At 36.9% G+C, this 19,615-nt stretch overlaps 1 protein-coding gene across 1 annotated transcript in view; it reads right to left on the bottom strand.

Annotated features, from left to right (window-relative positions):
- The window catches only part of LOC130087576 (gamma-aminobutyric acid receptor subunit gamma-3), a 167,268-nt gene that overhangs the window by 104,938 nt on the left and 42,715 nt on the right, over positions 1-19,615 (bottom strand). Inside the window, exon 3 of the mRNA XM_056253956.1 lies at positions 18,879-18,946. Coding sequence (XP_056109931.1) covers positions 18,879-18,946 — 68 coding nt within the window. The remainder of the gene's footprint in view (positions 1-18,878; positions 18,947-19,615) is intronic.

The following is a 19,615-nucleotide window of genomic DNA, read 5'->3' as shown; positions in this document are numbered from 1 at the left end:
TTTTGAGCACGTCTTGCGTCGTTCTTCCCTCTTCACGATGACTCGCTTGCTTTAGTCCTCAGATGTAAGTCGCTTTAGATAAAAGCGTCTGCTAAATGACTAAATGTAAATGTAAATGTATATAATATCTGTGGCATGTGCTCATTTTCCACAGAAAACAAATTAACTGCATTGAAGAATTTACAATGGAAGCAATTTTTTACAAGCTATCATAAAATTGTCTATTTACCGATATGACAACTGACAATGTTTATGACAATTCCTTAAATTGTAATCATAATATTGACAACAAAACGTTAGCATGCTCTTTATATTTTCCATTTAAATGACATAATGCCTTCCTTCTATTCAGCTTCCTTCTAACATCAAAAGTGATTGAAATCGCAAGTAGGGATTCCTGCCATTATCTCTAGTTTGTAAACGGATGCTAAAATCATAACTCAATGAATTATGTAAAAATCACAATGGGTAGTTGCCAAATGCATATTAATATCATACATTGTTTGCCTTCATTAGTTCTTTTAAATGGTCCTGCAGTGTGACAAATGAATTCACAAAAGCGCAAATATCCCATGATGAATCTCAACAAATATGAGGTCATAAAAATACCCAGTAATAAAATTAAACTTTGATAAATGTGGTTTAAAGTTTTTGATGTAGTTTATCAAGTCACACCTTTCACAGTACTCCTAAAAGAATAGGCAAGAAGTACCCGGATGACTTACTTACGGCGAGATTCTAAAGTATGATGGACACTCTATCCCATGAGGCCACGGGAGAGGATTTATCAATGGTAGTGAAGCGATGTAACTGACACTGGTAGGTCACATGATAATGACAACATGGCGAACGTGGTACGTCCAGTTTACATTAATAAAAAAGAAAATTGTTCATATAGACAAAATCAGTAAATGAAAGAATGGGGTGGGGGGGGGGGGGGGGGCCGCAGGGTTATTTTTTGAAAAGGACAGTGATTTTAAAGTGTCTATATTTTCAATTAGTATTCATTTAAAAGTGACCGTAGTTGCCATCCTTGAGTGCACAAAATGTTCAATAGGGCATTTTTACTCTGACTCATCTGATTTGTTCTCTAGTTATTTAGCATCATACTCAGGTACAGTGTCATGATGTCATGTCTAATTCAACTCACATCAGTCAGCCATGTACAATGAGCTCTTATGACTTCAGGTGCACTCCACGGTCACATCACTCCAATGTGGAGAGAGACTTTCAGCTCTTGTTATTTGAATAATTGCATTAAAATCACTATTATGCTCTGACAGAAGGGAAAAGCAAGAATGAGACATGTTAGAAGCTGATATGCTCGGCTGATGCTTTCATAACTTGCCCTTAATGTGCTCCCTCAAGCTTCTTCTCAAATTAACTGATATCCATGGAAATGGAGAAAGAGCGGTGCGTCAGCATTTGTCACAATGGTGATGAAATCAGTGAGATGAATTTCAGCCCATCTGTCCATCAGAAAGATGATCTTTTTACAGGACAAACGAATACATTTTTTGTCTACCAACCCTAGTTTAAGCATTCTTCGTCAACATCACAAACCTATCACTATTGAATCTGTTCTGTATAAAACTGAGCCCTAAATAAATTACATGGCTGATGCAACAATATTGTACCTTTTCCTTGAGCTCAGATGAAATAGTTCTACCCCTCTCCATCCCAACCCCCACCCATCCGTCACGGCCCGAACAGCACAGAAGGCGTAGGTGTTGCTCTTGTGCCGCAAATGCTTGTGATCCGAACCCCTGGTTAGCAAACGTCAGGAGAGATCAAGCTTGCTCCTGGTTAACACACTGAGAGCGGCGTGTTCTCCTTTCTTCATCTTGTGGAAGGCCTTTCACATCCTCCTCTTCTCCTCCTCTTACTCTAGGCAATGAAAGAGGGAAGGAGTTTGGGAATGGTGTACCTCCCTCACACTGGCTTCTCAGGGGATGAACGATGCCTGCTGTGTGTTCCTTGTGTGTGGGAGGTTTGGGGAGCAACTTCTCCAGCATTAATTAGCTGATTATCATGGTTAAAAATGGGAAGGGGAATTAATTTTTGACAAGGCCTGTGTTTTTTCTTCTTCTACGGAGGGCATCTTTTATTTGCTTTGAATTATTGAGTTCACTTCAGTTCCATGTTGTTTTTTTTAACAGCATAATCTGGACAGCTGATTATTTTTGAGTAAATACATTCCCTCACTTGAGAGCATTTTTTATTATTATTGTGTGGTATTCTATGGAAAGTTTTTTTTATAAAGCATTGCATAATCCATCCTGAAAATGTTTATTTAGGTTTTAGACAGAGAGTTTTCTGATACACACGTTTTAAATGCTAATGCTATGGTCAATTAGCTATTAATGCATGTTTAATGAAGAGTTTGCTATTGGTAATGCATTCCTGATAAGTACTTAATTCAGCGTATCATGTTCGAAGTCATTACTGCATGCAAAGGAAAAAAAAAATCTATGACTTCTGTTTGCCCTCCAGGACCTGCTGAACGATCTCTCTGATACATATTTATGTGTGCAGCATATATTTAACTATATAAAGCCACAATATCAACTTTGATAATACAGTGTTTAATTGTTTTTAAAATGTGGTGTTTTTTCGGTGTTTGATGTTTCTGTACTTAGCCTTTACACTTTTGCTGTTTCATGAATTGTTTGTGTTTCATAAATTTTTTTTAAACTGTTTATTTTCAATTTCTTTTCTAACATTGCCCAGTATATAATTACAGCATACCTCATTATCGAAAGTCAAAATGTGTTCAATAATCTGTATCTTTTTTTATGGGCAATAACAGTGAAAATGTTCAATAGCATTTGTAGGCAACACAAAAACAGAACAAAAATAATTTTCTGTGTCTATATGTGTGAGCATGCAGCCGAGCACAACACAAGAGCGCCATAGGACTGGGAAAGAGTTTGAGAACATAAATAGCGGCACTTCTCTGCTAGATATCAGGCATAATGGAAAAGCAAATCACTTCTCAGCCTCACAGCCAGCAGTTGTGTCAAATGCAAAAGATGATTTCTATGTAACAGCTCTGTTCCCTTGTGTTGTTTTGAAGCATCCAGCATGCAAACAGTAAGGATTTCAGAGTTGACCCACTGGAGGTAGAAAAGGAGACACTGTCCCCTGGACTATGCCATACATTACTGCTCAGGTTAACTCCCAACTGGTCTGTCAGGACCTGAATGACCAGTTGGTCTGATACGTGTCTTAGATGTGGAAAGGTTCTGGATGAATGCACGGCATACCTTTTGGAATAGCCTAAGTGGTATGCTTTTCTGCTGTGTCTTTATCTGTGAAGTATAGCACATAGGAATTCAATATTTACTTCCTACTAACACATCAGTATTTGCAATTAATTACTTTGTTTTTGAAAATTGAAAATTTCCTGGTGAAATCCCCATTATTAATGAAATAGATTGTGGCTTTGATGTATCTAATACAATCTCCAATCGTCGAGTTTCAAGTTGACATGCAGCTGCAATTTTAAGTAACATTTAAGTTATGTTAGTCGCATTAGGGTAGATTTAGTTACATATGTATTTTCAGTGACTCAGTGTAGATTATATAGTTTCACCAGTAGGTGGATACAAGTGTCTTTATAAATAACTTACTCAATTAAACAAGTGCGTCTTAATGAGATTTGTGATTTGTGCAATCACAGAAGATTTGTTCAAAACACTGGTTCATTCAGGAGCGATTTGAATCATCCATTAAACATTTCATTAAAAAAAACAGTGCTTGTGTTTTCTTTCAGCCAGCGAAAGTTAGTTGCAAAAGAAAATACACACACACTGTAACACTTTAGTGTAGGGTCAAATTCTCACAATTAACTAGTTGCCTAGCATGCATATTACTAGGATATTGGTGGTTTATCAGTACTTAAAAAAAGCACATATTAATGCATTATTCTGCATGACCATATTCTACAATCCTACCTAATAACAACTAACTATTAATAAGCAGTAAATAGGAGTTTATTGAGGCTAAAGACAGTGAGAATTGGACCCTAATCTAAAGTGTGACCTATATATGCAACAGAACCAAACAAGAGATTCAAAGCTTGTTTAGATAGCACCTCACAATAAAAGTTATAAAGTATGCATTTAATCACGATTCAAATATACTGACCTCATGACATTCAGCTGGAAATACAACTTTCTAGCGATAATTATTATGATAGTTAAAGCAGATGGCAGTTGTTGTATTTACATGCAATCATCTATGTTTTGGGGGCAAAGGAAATTAAGATCCTTTTCTTTGTGAAAAAATGAGTAGGAGGTTGGTGTTCTCTCAGAAAAAAAATGTATCTTCTGTTTTAAGCAATTAAACATCTTGTGTGAAGAAGATGACAGCCTCAGTAACAGAAGCGTCATAATATTGAATGGGTTGAAAAGATATAGCAAATATTCTACAAATAAAAGAGCGCAGCTAACACACCAAGACGTACTGATGCTCAGTGTGCTTTTTATGTGTTATAACTGTGTTCTTTTAAGTTATTTGTTTCTGTGCATCACGTGAAACAGACAAAACACAAAAACAATCTTGGTAATCTGAGTTCCCATGCTGGCATTCCATTTAACCAGAAAATGAGTCACAGACTGAGATAATGTCTCTTCACAACAATTGATACATTTTTGGTTCAAAAGCCACTGGCAAATGATTCTGAACAAAAATACCTAAATATTTAAAAAGAAAAAAAAAAGAAAAAAGAAAAAGGAGAGCAGGCTTGGTGAGTTATGCATTTTAAATGTCTTATACTTTCAGAGTAGCATGAAAGTATTCGTTGTATTACTGTAAATTGTCCTTTCAGAGAGAGATTTCAATTTGACTGCAACAGGACACAGAACTTGATTCTTTATCATCCAGTCAGGACTGATTCTGAAAGGATCAGGAAATCTTACATATAAAGTATGTTTATCTTGTCTATAGAAAAAATATATAATTAAAGGTTTCGGACTGTCTTTAGAAAGCAGAATGAAATGTAAAATTTTGTGCATATGAATAAAAATAAAATATGCTAAACATACATTCAGAATCTGTCATGACTGGATGATAATGAATTATCTTTATAGAGTTCCAAGTATAAAGTCGCAATGAACTGAATTTGCTTAAGTACAATGAAAAAATATATTAAAACCATTGTTTTAGTTAGGAAACAACATAAAATAATTAATTTTGTACACACACAAAAAAACCCCATATCTCTCTATATTTTAGGAACTCGCAAGAGGATCATATTTAAGGGGTTCTAGGCATCAGAAAGCTTGAAAACCCCTGATCTATAGAAGTATATGTATTTATAGTTTCCTCAATGGACTCCCCAGTATGGGTAATCAGTGCAAACCTAAAAACTCAGTCATGGTATCTTTATTTAGGTTCTAATGCTTTCTGCTCAGTTTCTCTCTAAAGCTAAAGCAAAACCCTCCTTACCAAAGCACAGACTCGAAAACACTGTGAAACACTCCGACACAGACAACATCGCCCATGATCCTTTAAGTTCCGGCCTTGAGAGTGTTGGAAGTCTAATGTCTCCTTTAGCCTTTCAAGAAGCAGAGCAGGAATGAGACAAGCAAAGTGGTTTGTTGTCAGCCTTGCTTGTCTTTAATCATTTATCTACGCAACACAGTGCACTCTTGATCGCAGATGACCCTTTGACTTCAAGGTGACATTCTCTGGCAGAATGCCTCCCCGGTTTCTGTTCCAAATCTCTGTCAATGGTGTCCACTTCAATCTGCTCTGTCTCATTCTGAAGTAGTGAGTAAACCCATCCTCCATTAACTCAGTGCAGCGCTTCAGTCTTAGCCTCTAGTTCTTCTCCATCTCCTCCTTACACACAGAATCTAGTGATTATCACAGCACGACTGGAGCACTGTAGTGACAGTTTGGGGATGACTCAATTTAAAAGCAAAACAATTAGAAAAAAAATTACATAAAAAGGATGAGAAAAACCTTGAGTAGAAAAAAACACTGCTCCTGAACTACACCATATATGATGAATTTGTGAGCGCTACGGAGTGGAAGTGGATTATGCCTTGAGCAAGGACAGTTTTTCTAGTCGGAACATTGGTGTTTAATAATGAAAATTCCCCTAATGGAATTTTTCAAAAATATTGTTACAAAGACAATGATCAAAAATGAAAGGTATATATATATATATATATACTGTATATATGAAATGTAGAATTTCAAATGACTGTTTTCTATTATAACATACTTTAAAATGTAATGTATTCCTGTGTTGGCAAAGCTGAATTTCCAGCAGTCCTTCATACATCATTCTAATTTGGCGATTTGATTTTTTATCATTATTAATGCTGAAAAAAAAGTTATGCTGCCTTTTTTAAAAATATAAAAGTCTTAGCTGTCCATTTGAAGCATGGTTCAACACACACACATACACACACACGGCAGTCAAAGTGGACTCTGGTACTATAATGTCTATGGGCAAGAGAAACATTTAAGAAACCACTTCTTGCGTAAATTTTTTTTGTTATTATTCTCATTATTCTCTATTCACTCTGCTGATTATGGGGGTACCTGGAATGTTGATAATATGATGTTCTCTCTAAGGCTTTCATTAAGAGAATAACCACTCATAAAATAGAATTATATATTTGCGGGGCTGCTTAACTCATTAACAGTTTATGTGGCTCTATTAAATCCATTTGAATGTTTTTGTATGCGTGCTACGGCTGTTGATGTGATCAAAGTGACACTGATGAGGAACTGGCTGACTTTGTAGTTTTGAAAAACCTGAAATATCTATAATGCATTGACTAATTCCACTTAAGCTTGTAAATGTTTAAAGGATTTTTCCACACATCTGAACAACAAGATAAGTGTAAAACGCTGTTTTTGTGTGCTCAAATAGAAATATAACCTCAACACTGCTCCAAAGAGACATGCTTAACGTGACTTACCTAAGTAGGACATGTTCCTGAATCAACATTCTTATTGGTCCTGACCTGCAACAACATTACTATTGACCAATTCGATTTTAGAAGCAGGCAAAGGTTTCCTAACCAGACGTGATGAGATTAAGCAATGCGATAAAAGCTATCTTCTATGTAAATCAGATATTTTTTGCCCTAAACAGCTGCAACATGAGCAATACATTTGTTACAGTATTTATTCATCTTTGTTAAAGAGTTGGATTGTCAAATGTCTGCGTTTTGTTGGCAATCGGCATATAAGTGCATATAATCGGTAAGTGCATATAATGTTAATAACACAAACGAATAGTGAATCAAAAGTTATCCAGGGATAATGCGATGATGTATTGCACGTGACTCTTTAGATCTGCCCACGGCACGCCTCCAGGACCTCGGCTGTTTTCGTAAAGAATCGGTACAGCATATTGTTGTTTTATAAATCTGATAAAACTAAAGACTCTTCGGAGATATGAAGAATGCAATACTACTCTATAGGCACTCAAGATTAACATGCACTCTAAAAAATGCTGGGTTGTTTCAAACCAAATATGGACGAACCCAACCGTTAGGTTAAACATTTGTATCTAAAAATTTAACCCAACGGCTTTGTTTGTCCATATTTGTCTAACAACCCAGCATTTTCTAGAGTGTGTTTTGCCAGATGAGAAGTTTATCTATGTATCATCTTTTTACTCTTTTAATTCATTTTACAACTGTATCATATATCTCTTTTATTTCCTTGTATAATGGTTTATAACTGTTCATTTTCCTTGCTTTTATTTTGGTGATTATATTAATTCCTTTCTGTGTAAAGCACTTTGAATTGCCATAGTGTATGAAATGTGCTATATAAATAAACTTGCCTTGCCTTGCCTTATGTGCCCTTTGTTTCAGGTCTATTAAATAATATTAGTTACAACTTTTGATTTTTGACAACTTTTACAAATATTGAAATTACCATTAACTAAGATTAACAAATGCTTTGGTATTTTTTTAGTATTAATTATTATTTTTGTTTTAGTATTTTCCATTGTAAACTATAACGTTAACAAATGAAACCTTATTGTAAAGTGCTACAAGTATATCATAATGTTTTGCAAAATGTTTAAAAAACAATTTTGTACCCCACTGACTTTTCTTGTGTGGAAAAAAACAGTCATACTCAACCCGTTCCAAGCGGGATTTGAACCGAAGAGGAGGTGCACTGAGAAGGATGCTAACATCAGTCGCTAGCGGGAGGAGTGAGGTTTACACGCACAGCTCTTACTGGCCTACGTCCGTTACATATGCTTCAAAATATATTATTTTGTGTGTTTGATCCACAAGAGAAAGTCAGTCATGCACATTTGGAATGATATTACAGGGTGAGTGAATGACGACAGCATTTTTATTTTTGGGTGTACTATCACTTTAAGAGTTAAATGGCAGTCGAAACTGAAACTGGTTCAATCACAAATGGAAGTAGACCTAACCTGCAGTAATGTCTGCAAACGTCCATAGACAGGAAAGCCCTGATTTTTAAATACCTCCCTGAAAGCAAGTAGGTGGCTGTACTAAAGAGATCCAACTGTACTGGAGGGTTTGTGTGGGTGAGACTGGCTTGCCAGCATATTACTATCGATGGGTACCACAGTGAAGGATTTCCTTAGCTACACATGGTTGCCTAGGACACAGACTGACCTAGACGTTTAAAAATAGCCACCCTTGGTGCCGCCACGTGAGCAGGCCTTTTCAAACCATGCCCTGTTAATGAGGCAAATCTCATTGTGATTTGCTTAGTCATAACACCTTCTTATACACACACGGTTTACCTGAAAAATGGCCAGAGAGGAAGTCAATGCAAAGGAAAAAGAGAGTGCAACGAGCTGTCAGAATTCAAGAACTTACTGCCTTTTAAATGACTTTTGGCTCAAGCTATTTTACAGCCATATCACTGACTAAATCTTTGTTACCAAAGAAGGTCATAAGAAACGCGGTGCATAGGAGGACAATCGATTCAATGCAAAGTTAACATTACCCATTTTGGTACAAGCTTAAGCAGAAAACTTATCACTGCATCTTCATTTTCTTTGTGACTGAGGTGTCATCCTATAAAGACATTCATAGGAGATGCAATTTGTGACATCAAGAGCATTTTAGTGGAGAGAGAACAGCTATTTTTATTTGCCTGAACCTGGGATCAAGAGAATTCAGAATCCAGACAATGTTATATTCAGGGCCCTTGTGATTTCCTAGCACGCATTACTGGCAATTCTCTTCAGATGTGCCAGAGACAGATTTCAGCCTCTTATCTAATGTCAAGAGAAAGCTTGTGGCTGAGCTCATACAGCTGGAAATGTGTATGTAGATAGGAAGAGTTTGTTCCATTGAAAAGACAAAAAGAAAGAAAGAAATGTCCCCGCCCCTCTGCTAGAGACTAGAGAGGATCTTTTGAAGGTGCTGGACGGCAAGTGATGGCCATGGAAAATGACTATTTATAGAGTAATAGAATATATGCCAGAATAACAAGGACTGAGATTATAAAGGAATAGATCATCACTTACAAATTTAAAAAATAAATAAATAAAAATAAAATTAAGAACCACAAAGACAAAGATTTCAAAGTAATAATTCAATAATTCATAACATAATTAAAAAAACAAATTTTAAAGGAAAAGTTCATCCAAAAAAAGAAATATAAATATAAATTAACAATCACAAAGAAATAATTTTAAAGGAATATTTCATTCAAGATGAATAATAATAATAATGCATGCATATATTAAAATAATAAAAAGGACCAAAAAGACAATAGATTAGTACAATCGCTCATATGAAAATAAATATAAATTTAAAATTAAGAACCACAAAGACAAAGATTTAAAGGAAAAGTTCATCCAAAAATTTTAATAAACCTATATACATAATGCATATATAAAAAAACAACAACTAGAGGAAAGAGGAACAGTTCATCCGAAAATTAAAACAAAAACACAAAAACTAAAACATCGCATTTACATATATGTCCCCAATATAAGAGAGCAAATACTGCCAACTCCCCACATTTCTTCCATTTGATAAATCAGCTTCAAGACAGCGATTGTACCACAGGAGATACGTGTCTCCTCTTGACAGACTACAACGACACCTGTCATTTGTCTGAGAGAGCATCTACCTGACTTTGTAAAGCGTATCGGCAGAGGAAGCTGAAGGATGATGCTTAGTTTGATGCCATCAATCATATCTCGGCTTTCACACGGGATCGTTGATTTTCATGCAGGGCTTGACATTAGCTCAACACATCAGCCAAACGAATGCGGCTCCATCTCGACATCAACTGCATCATGTTGTCAACGCTTTTAGCTGTGCGGCAAGTAACAGATCAAGATGATAAGTAGAATGATCTCACATTTTAATGCAGATCTTAAAGCTCCATTAATTACAATTATGCTATCAGTTGCGGTTTAGGGACATGAGGAACAGGGATGATTAATGCTAATTTATCGGCTCTATTCACTGTCTGGCTGCTAGCTGACTCATGTTCTATAGAGCCATTAAAATCAAATTATATGGCGCTTGAGACCCGTTTTCAGTAGTGAATACTATGAAGTTGGCGATTTCAGCTTCTCACAATAGATTGATGAGCAAAGCTGATTTCTCATGTGGACAAAAATCAAGCAGCACTCAATTCAGCTTTGATAATCATGGTCAGCTATTAGGAGTATTCATATGTCTGAAGCACTTTTACAGCATCATTATATCATACCGTAAGCAAACCACAGTATTATTTTCAGTACAAATCTATTTCAAGCCTCCCGTGCTGCCATTCAGATAATCATGCATTGCCTCTTAACAGAAGCCCTCTGAAAAATTTGATCGTCTCGCACCGGCCATTTCTTACCCTTCCAATAACAAGCCTGCACACCCTCGGGTAGTCATAGGCCAAGGCCAAGCTTGAATCGCTCGGTGAATGGAATGACCGCTGACTTCAAACTGACAAGCAGATGTTGGCTGATGGCTGCTTTTCTTATTCAATACCTCCCTAGTAATCCTGCACTCCAGCCTGAGGGAGAAACTTTTTCCCATCGGAAATCTGCTTGCTGGTTTTGGCACCACAAGAATGTGCACAGACCCATGTTCTATGTGGGATACGTTTCGCAAAACGCAACTACGTTGTTACTAACATAGTTCAATAGTTCTGTGTTTTCTGAAAGCATAGTTCAAAGAAATATTCACACACAACATCACACATTTGTGTGGTTGGAACTATGGGAACTCGGTCAAGTCATACTAACCAACTAAACTTGAACCTTTGCATGAACTCTATTATTGATGCCCTTTCCACAGACATAGTTTAACTCAGATTGATGCACAAAAACAGATTTGATCAATAACTGTAGCAGCACATTTAAACCAAACAATGAATTATTTCTCCTTTTTAAAGCAAACACATGAGGCTGCAGTGCAAAATGTGCCATTCATTCAGAGCCCTGGAGTGAATGACAAGTGACAGCCAAGTTTCATCATGAAATGAGCTCTTCCTGGCCTTATCAGCGCAACCAAACCGAGTGAAAATGTGATTCAGATGTATATGCACCACAGTGAGTGCATGCGTTATCAAAATATAGTCTCAGTATGTAAACACCACTGCCTGATATACAGATTTGACAGGTCTTGATATGTTTGAATTCAGAAGACAGAATCGCTGCCAGTTTTGTAATGGCAGTAGACCAACGAACTGATTTCAATTTCAATATCTCTCCCACAGGTTGGGTTCAACAGTATAGTGGTATAAAAAAGTATTGCTACAATACCAGGATTAAACATATTAAGGTAACCTGACAACAATCACAGTTCTGCAGTTCAGAAAGCGTGAAAGCAAATTTACTGACTGATTTATAATTAAAATTGAATGCCCTTTACAAAGTCTTGATTTTGTTTTTGTGGTCTAAAGTGTAGTTTTCATGCTTGAATGTTTAAAAAAACACCTTATTTTTCACATATTTTACATTATTGCAGCACCTCTCTTCCCAGTCTGTCAGTAACGCTCTGTTTAGTTCCTTCTCTAAAGCCCCGCCTTCCGAAAAAGCGCAACGTGCTCTGATTGGTTGGCTAGACCAGTGTTTTGTGATTGATCAGCCGCTTTGAGCGTGTTTCGGAAATCTCATGCCCCTTACCATAACCGTGAGGTTCAACACACTACTAATGCAACTAAAACAGTCCTTACCCCTTTTTTGCATATGCCTTGGACAGGAATTATTTAAAGTTTTTTTTGTTCAAAATTCCATCAATCTTTCTTCCCAAATGTGTTTTTGTCTTACCCTGATTCACTATGGTAAGCCCGTTATAAGTGCTTATATTTTAGACCGCGCGGTCATATCCGTAAAAAGAAAGAAGTTGCTCCAGCTTGGCATGGAAACGTTGATAACCTATGTTGTAAAAAGTGACGAGAGGATGGCGTTTTTATTAAACAGGTGACCTTCAGCTCAGGATGCTTCCTCAGTCCTTAGCGATTGTACACATTGTAAAGACAGTAATGGTGACGTCCATTTTACCATATCATTCCGAGCGCGAGTCCGATGATGAAACATTAGAAGCACTAGTTATTTAACCCGGAACTCCATTGCAAGGAGGACTTGAGCAGGACGTTTCTCAGTGGTATGCTACTCATTTTGAGATACATTATGAGATGTTGCAATTGTTATTCCTCACCATCAGCTTTAACAAGAGTATGTCCATCAACAAATTGATGTGTATATTTCTAATTTATTGTGGTGCACATGAGGGAACTGTATCAATACCAGCGCATACGTTAGCCCAGCACTGACCTGAATGACTGATGTAACAAACGTTTGTAAAAGAAATCTTGCTCCATCCTTTACTCAAAGTAGTAAGAACAACAGACAACCTGGCATTAATGGACAGTTTTAGGTAATAGTGGTCCACAGCTGATTAACAGAAGTATTTGAGTAAGACGGCGAGTTAGCCGGTTAGCTGGAAACGTACACAATATAAAACACAAAACTAAGTATTTTGAACACCTGGCAGAAAATAAATACATCAATAATTATTCATACTTACAGGTTGTGATTCTGAGGAGGTGGACAGGGTACTGACCCATCTTTCAAGAGCAAGCGTTTTTCGAATCCTGCGATTTGAGAAGCAGTCATCAGTAATATGTAGAACCATCCCACAATGGGATTCGAATTACAAAAGACTTGTTTAGGCGGTTCTGAGTCAATTCTTTCTTTTGGGAGACAATGAAGTGCACTTTCGACTTACATGCACATACAGCTTTATTACACACTGCATGAAAGGGAATATTCGAAAAACCATAATATGGGCACACTAAAGAGATACAGCAAATGCAGAGTTATCACATCTATTCAGCGGTCTACCAATACTGTTTGGTATCAAGCCAACCCTACTCACAGGTACCACAGCTTATTGATCACGTACCATCTCTAAAGTTAGATATCCAACAGGTGGGCATAAAAATCTAAGGCTACAATAATCAATCAAAATCAACATTCTTTTGGGGGGAAAAATGCAACGAGCCATTGTCTCTCGCCGGGAAATGACTGCAATCCGTAACAGTCGAGCAGGAAGGAAGTGCAAGCTAAGGAAGAGATCAATGCGCAGTTGAAAGAGCGAAGGTCTGGGGGCAATCAGGTGTGGCCAGGTTCACAGTCAGCCAGAAAAGGACTAAAGCTTGAGAACCGTGCTTAAACCTTTACACCTTTTCTGTAGGGAGTTGTGAGCTGGACAAGGATACCGAGCACAGAGAGACAGGACCTTTTCCTGTCTCTGCAGGGTATTAACTGTGTTTTGTGATGCTGATAATCTGCTGAACTAACTAATCCCCACATTCTTTCATATAATTGTTACTTATAATCCTTGGGATTTTAAATGGCACATGAAGAATTAGGTGCAGCTAAAAGCGACCTGCTGTGTTGGGGGAAATTGATCCTGTCTATCCTCAATTTTCTCCTAGGCCTTTATTTTATTAAGTCTAAATGTTGTGTGCTACTGGAGAGGTGGAGAAGAAGATGGGTGGAGCATAGAGAGAACCAGATCTGCACCCGTGCAAGCTCTTTCCACAGACACCTGTACATTCGCTTTCCTGTATTAAAAGTTTATTCAGTTTTTCATAATCAGAATAACAACAAGCACAAATGAAGACCTCTTTTAAGACAACAATCAATGGCATATTAAATGTGTAGCTACCACTATTATGGAGCAGCCCAGCAGGAATTCTGGTGCCACAAACAAGAGATAACGAGAGAGTTTGTCCCTGTTTGACAATGGTTTTGGCACATCCTGCATACCAATTATTAAGCTCTATTTCGCTAATCTACCATCACAGCGTGAACTTGAATAATAATGGCTTGATTTAATTGCAGGTATTATCAGTTATCCTGGCAGTTATCCTGTCCATTACAAGTAAAGCTGGTTTGGTAGTTAGCTGATAATAGTTTTGCATTTATTAATGTCTGTAAATGATGGATGCCATTAAAGATAATTACAAAGATAAGTAAAGCAGAGTACACAATTTATTTAAATAAGTTAGAAGTTAAAGAGAGTTCTACGCCATAATAAGTGTAATTAGTCACAGTTAAAATAATTCTTATATATTTACTAATACAAATATTAATAAATAATAAATGAATTGTCTTTAATAACAGTATTTATATTAGTGTCTGTAATGCTATTTAACAACTAATAATAATACATTATAGGTAATATAATTTATATTTCTATAATTTTCTGGATTGGATCATTTGCATAATATTCTGAGTTTGCATTTCACTATTTTTATACATATTGAGGAATACTGAATGCTTTTGTGCAAGTAGAATGAGTAAATTCATGATAACATACCCTTCATATTTACACACATCCCACACAACGCCTCTGCACTTACTCCCGATTTCTCTCAACGTGGGGAAAGGAGAGGTGTCAGTCAATATGGGAAACCAAAGTAACTTGTGTTACTAATTAGAAAATGTAACAGATATTTTGTTGTAATTTTTAAAGTACTGCATTACTTTACTAGTTACTTGAAAATAGTAACCTGATTACGTAACTCGCACTACTTGTAGTAATGTGTTACACTTCTCATGAACATATGTGACCCTGGACCACAAAAGCAGTCTTATATGTATATTTCTATGGTTTGTTAGGATAGGACAATATTTATAATCAAGAAACTTCACTGCCGTACCGTGAGAGCAGCAGGCGTAATGATATGACGCAGCGCCTGAAAATAGTTCCGTTGTGTTGACGGAAGGTGGCCTATTTTCAGGCGCTGCGTCATATCATTACGCCTGCTGCTCTCATGGTACGGCAGTGAAGTTTATTTATTATTACGCAGGAATGAGAGTATAGTTCCTAGCCATATCAGCCTAGAAAATCGCAACTTTACATTTTCCGTCGGTCTTAGTGCACGATGTAACTACAGAAGAGTCAAGTTTTAAATAGGAAAAATATCGAAACACTTTGGTCATTTTTTTTTGAGAAATGCTAATGGTCTTGTCCACTTCAATGATGTATGCTAAGCTATGCTAAAAGTGGTACCGCCAGAACCGGAGATCGGCTGAATGGATTCAAAAACGGTAAAAACTCAACAGTTTAACTCTGGGGGAGTTGTAAAATGAGCCTATTTCCAAAAAAAGTGGAGTATCCCTTTAAGAATGGTTTTGTGGTCCAGGGTCACATATTAACTAGGTGACAATGTTCAGCCAACAGACAAATGATTTGCTGAAGCATTTATGACTATTATTCCTTAGTGCTTACACATTTGTTACACCAACTTTCCGTGCAACCTGTTGGCAATGGCTCCAGCTTGGTCTTTAATCTGTTTTTTTTTTTTTTTTTTACGTGGCTGACTACAATTTTTTAATCACTTTTAAAATCATTTTATTCACTATTTTCCCCAAGAAATGTAAGAACTGTTGTGAAAGGGTACAATGGTTGCTATGTCCCTGTACGTCACAGCCGACCCATGCAACACGATGACGCACTAGAAGTGCATTTAGCGATTCAGTTCCACAGCACAACCAAAACCCTCCCACTGGAATCACTGCTGTGACTTCTGCGTAGGTGTTTAGTCATTTTCTAAAGTTTCCACACTATGTAATACGGCAGTGGCCCAACAAAGGAAAGCAAAAACAGCATGAACGGAGCATGATGGGAGAACGGATGCCTTAGTGAGGGGTGTTGTTGAGTCCTAAACATTATAAGATCTCATTAAGATCTCCACTACAAGTACTATACAACAAACAGGCAACAATATATACTGCCTCTAATATATACTTTGACAACATATTAGCATTCTCCTCTTTTTTGTTGTGTTAAATAAAAAACAGTTTAAATAAAAACCAGCTGCAGAAAACAAATGCATTTCGCTTTGTTGGTTGAGCTGGTCCTATCACAGATGTGCAAATAACCTGCCTGACAATGTAATTGTGTGTGCGGCATTTCAAGAAAATGAAATTAGTACCGACAATAATATTTGGAGATGGAAAGACACGGTGTCGCAGAGCACGAGATAATATATTACTGTAAGCATATTTAAACGTTTCTCGCACTCCCTTTGCATTCTGACAACTCATAAAACCCACGCAATAAACCAAAATGAAAAGATAGGAAGAGAGTTAGATATTTCATGTTAATTGACTTCCATTCATACAGCTGTGAACGCCAAATTCCTCTGAAAAATGAAACATTTTGTTACTTCTTTTGGCTGAATATGCAAATAAATCATGTAAATATGCATGACTGGGTTCGTTGCAGAGGTCACAGCCTCTGTTCCATTCAGATGCAAGTCTAAAGAGAATGTCAATGTTCCAAACTTATACTACATTTAGACCTTAAAAACTTTCAAAATTCTTGAATGTTCTTGTCTGCTGTGATTTCTAAGAAACATCTCCCTTAAGGCTCTTTTAACACACTGTTAGGTGGCATATCGATCGATAGCTGCCGTTTCTTCAGGTGCTTATTATCCAACCATTCTCTCTCGCTCTCTGAGCCCTGGACTATAATACTTGGAAGTGAATACACACTCAGATTTTCAAGGATGAATCTGATGTATTGGGAGCCAAAGACAGAATTGAACTCCAGAGGAATTTAAAGGGGTAATATAATGGTTGATTGTACTGAAATGTGTGTTGGCAGTGCCTGTACACAACCATCATAAAATGATAAAAATCCATCCAGTGTTTTTGTTTTAATCTCCTTATATGTTTTCCCCTGCCTCAAATTGAGCCGTTCGATTTTGTGACGTCACACGCTCGGAAGCCCCTCCCACGATTGTTGATTGACATCATCGTTTCAACACAGACCCGCCCTCGCTCGTGAGCGAGCTGTCATCATAGTCTGCGCGGACCGGCGCGGTCATTGTTGATATGCTGGAGCACTGTCTATGAGCAGAATGGCGTCTAAGCGATTGTGGTGTTCTGTTCTTGGGTGTAATAACGAACACAGCAGTCATTTTAATGTTCCTAAATCCGAACCGCTGAAGACGCAGTGGCTGAGTTTTGTTTTTGAAGGGAATAATTCCCCACGAGCAACGTCAATGCTTTCATGTTTGCGCGAATCATTTCTCACCAGACTGCTTTATAAACGAGGGTCAGTATGAGCTGGTTTTGCTAAGAAGCTGCTCATGAAAAAAGGATCGGTACCAGCTATTCGTGTTCCTGCTGAACCTCTAGAACAACTGAAGTGAGTGTAACGTTTTATTAAACTTTATATTAATATTTATATTAATCTTTGTAAATCGCTAGCTGCTCGCTTCACAATGAATGCGTCTAAGGTTTACACTTAGGGAACATTACGGCATGTTTTCTATGTATGATGTTCTCAATATAATTCATAATCCCACGTTTATACTGAACAACGCGTTATGGTTATTGTGTTATTGTGTTACAAACGGTGTACACAGAACAGAGAGGCGGAGTGAGCAAAGCTCATTATCATTTAAAGTCATATGCACTGAAACGGCGTGCTGAAAACAGAGCTGTTTTTGACCAGGTAAAATAAGTGTTTTCTTAAAATACTAATGAGAATGTTTAATTAAAGTATATTACAAACTTTTAATTTAGACCCTAAAGATTCATACTAGCTTGTACAAAAATGGCATTATATGACCCCTTTAACATCCATGTGAAGAGATCTGTCACAGTCGTCCAGATTTACATATGATATCCATCGAAGCGCACATAAATATGGAACAATCGGCTGCTTTATTTAATTTCTTATACCAGTAGATCCAGTCGATGAATTTGTATGATGAACTATTATATCAAGTGGCAACTACTGTGCAAAAAAAGATATTCTTTTCCTCTGCCGCTTCCTATGCCTCAGTTTAAGTCTTTATATTGTCTTTCAGTCTCAAACTTTTTCTTCCTCTGTCTTTCCCCTGAAGCTTTTCCGTGCCTCAGGGGAGATGAAGCTTAAGCATTGGACTCACATCTCAGAGGGATAGCTAGTGGCCCTGCTTTCAACTAAAACCTATACAGCCATGTGTCACCTATGGGACTGAACTGTAACTGCTGAAAGTGTGAAAGAGAGAATGTGAGAGTGACTGAGAAATAGAGAAAAGGAGACACTAAAGGAATAAAAGTTCACACCAAAATTAAAATTCTCTCATTATTCATGTTGTTTTATGGAAAATAGCTGCAGATTCTTCAAAAATTCTGTTTGTGTTTGACAGAAAAATAATATAATTAATCTAATGTAATGTAATATTGACAGGTTCAGAATGACTTGAGGGTTAGTAAACAATGAATAAATCAATGAGGCATTTATGGCACTATCATATGTACTACTGTACATCCAAATAATGACAGAATTACATTTTTTGGGGTGAACTATCCCTTTAAATTTATCAAAACGACCTTTATAATGACCAAAACAGAACATCTTTATGGACATGCATTCACTCACCATATTTATTGATGACACAGGTCCAATACTATTTACGAAGATATCAACATCAATGACTGTCGGTTTAACTGCAGAGAGAGAGAGAGACAGAGAGAGAGAGAAATAAAGTAAGATGACATGAGACTCATTGCCACAAAACAAAAATGTTTGTTTTTTTAACTAATATTAGGATTTGTTTTACTCTCCAGCTGTTTATGCATACTGTGTGAAAGTAACTTTTAACAAATGAACTGTCTGTGCACCAAGAGGTCATAAAATTTGTGATGACATCACACTGCATAATCTTCTTTCCCTGAATCCATTTGAAATCTCTTTTAAAGGATTTCCTCTTTGAGCAGTTTATCACAATAATCTACAGTTTTAAACATTAGCTTGATTGACATTAAGCGTGGCTGAAAAGCACTCGTCACTTCTAAGAGATGAAGTGGAAAGTTGGGGGGCAAAGGAAAGGAACTGTGAGAATTTCATTATGAGTGAAAGCTTAGGTCTGACAACCCTCCATTAGGAAAGCATTTTCTGGAGCCGAAGAGATGAAGGAGGGGTTCATTCTTCACAAAAACAACAAAATGACAAAAGACAGTGAGTCAAGTACATCATATCATTCCGACAGCAGCATATAGTGTCAGCCATGGTAATGTTTACAACTCTAAACTCTGTGAAACATCTAAATTTGTTGTCACGATTTTTAATTTTCACGGCCCGGAATTTTTTTTACTGAGAGCCACCACAATGTTTTG

This window comes from Rhinichthys klamathensis, unplaced genomic scaffold (assembly GCF_029890125.1).
Source record: "Rhinichthys klamathensis goyatoka isolate OS25496 unplaced genomic scaffold, OSU_Roscu_1.1 h1tg000109l_1, whole genome shotgun sequence".
Lineage (NCBI taxonomy): Eukaryota > Metazoa > Chordata > Actinopteri > Cypriniformes > Leuciscidae > Rhinichthys > Rhinichthys klamathensis.
The sequence above is the reverse complement of the archived record's forward strand: the minus strand, read 5'-3'. Positions and strand labels throughout refer to the sequence as shown.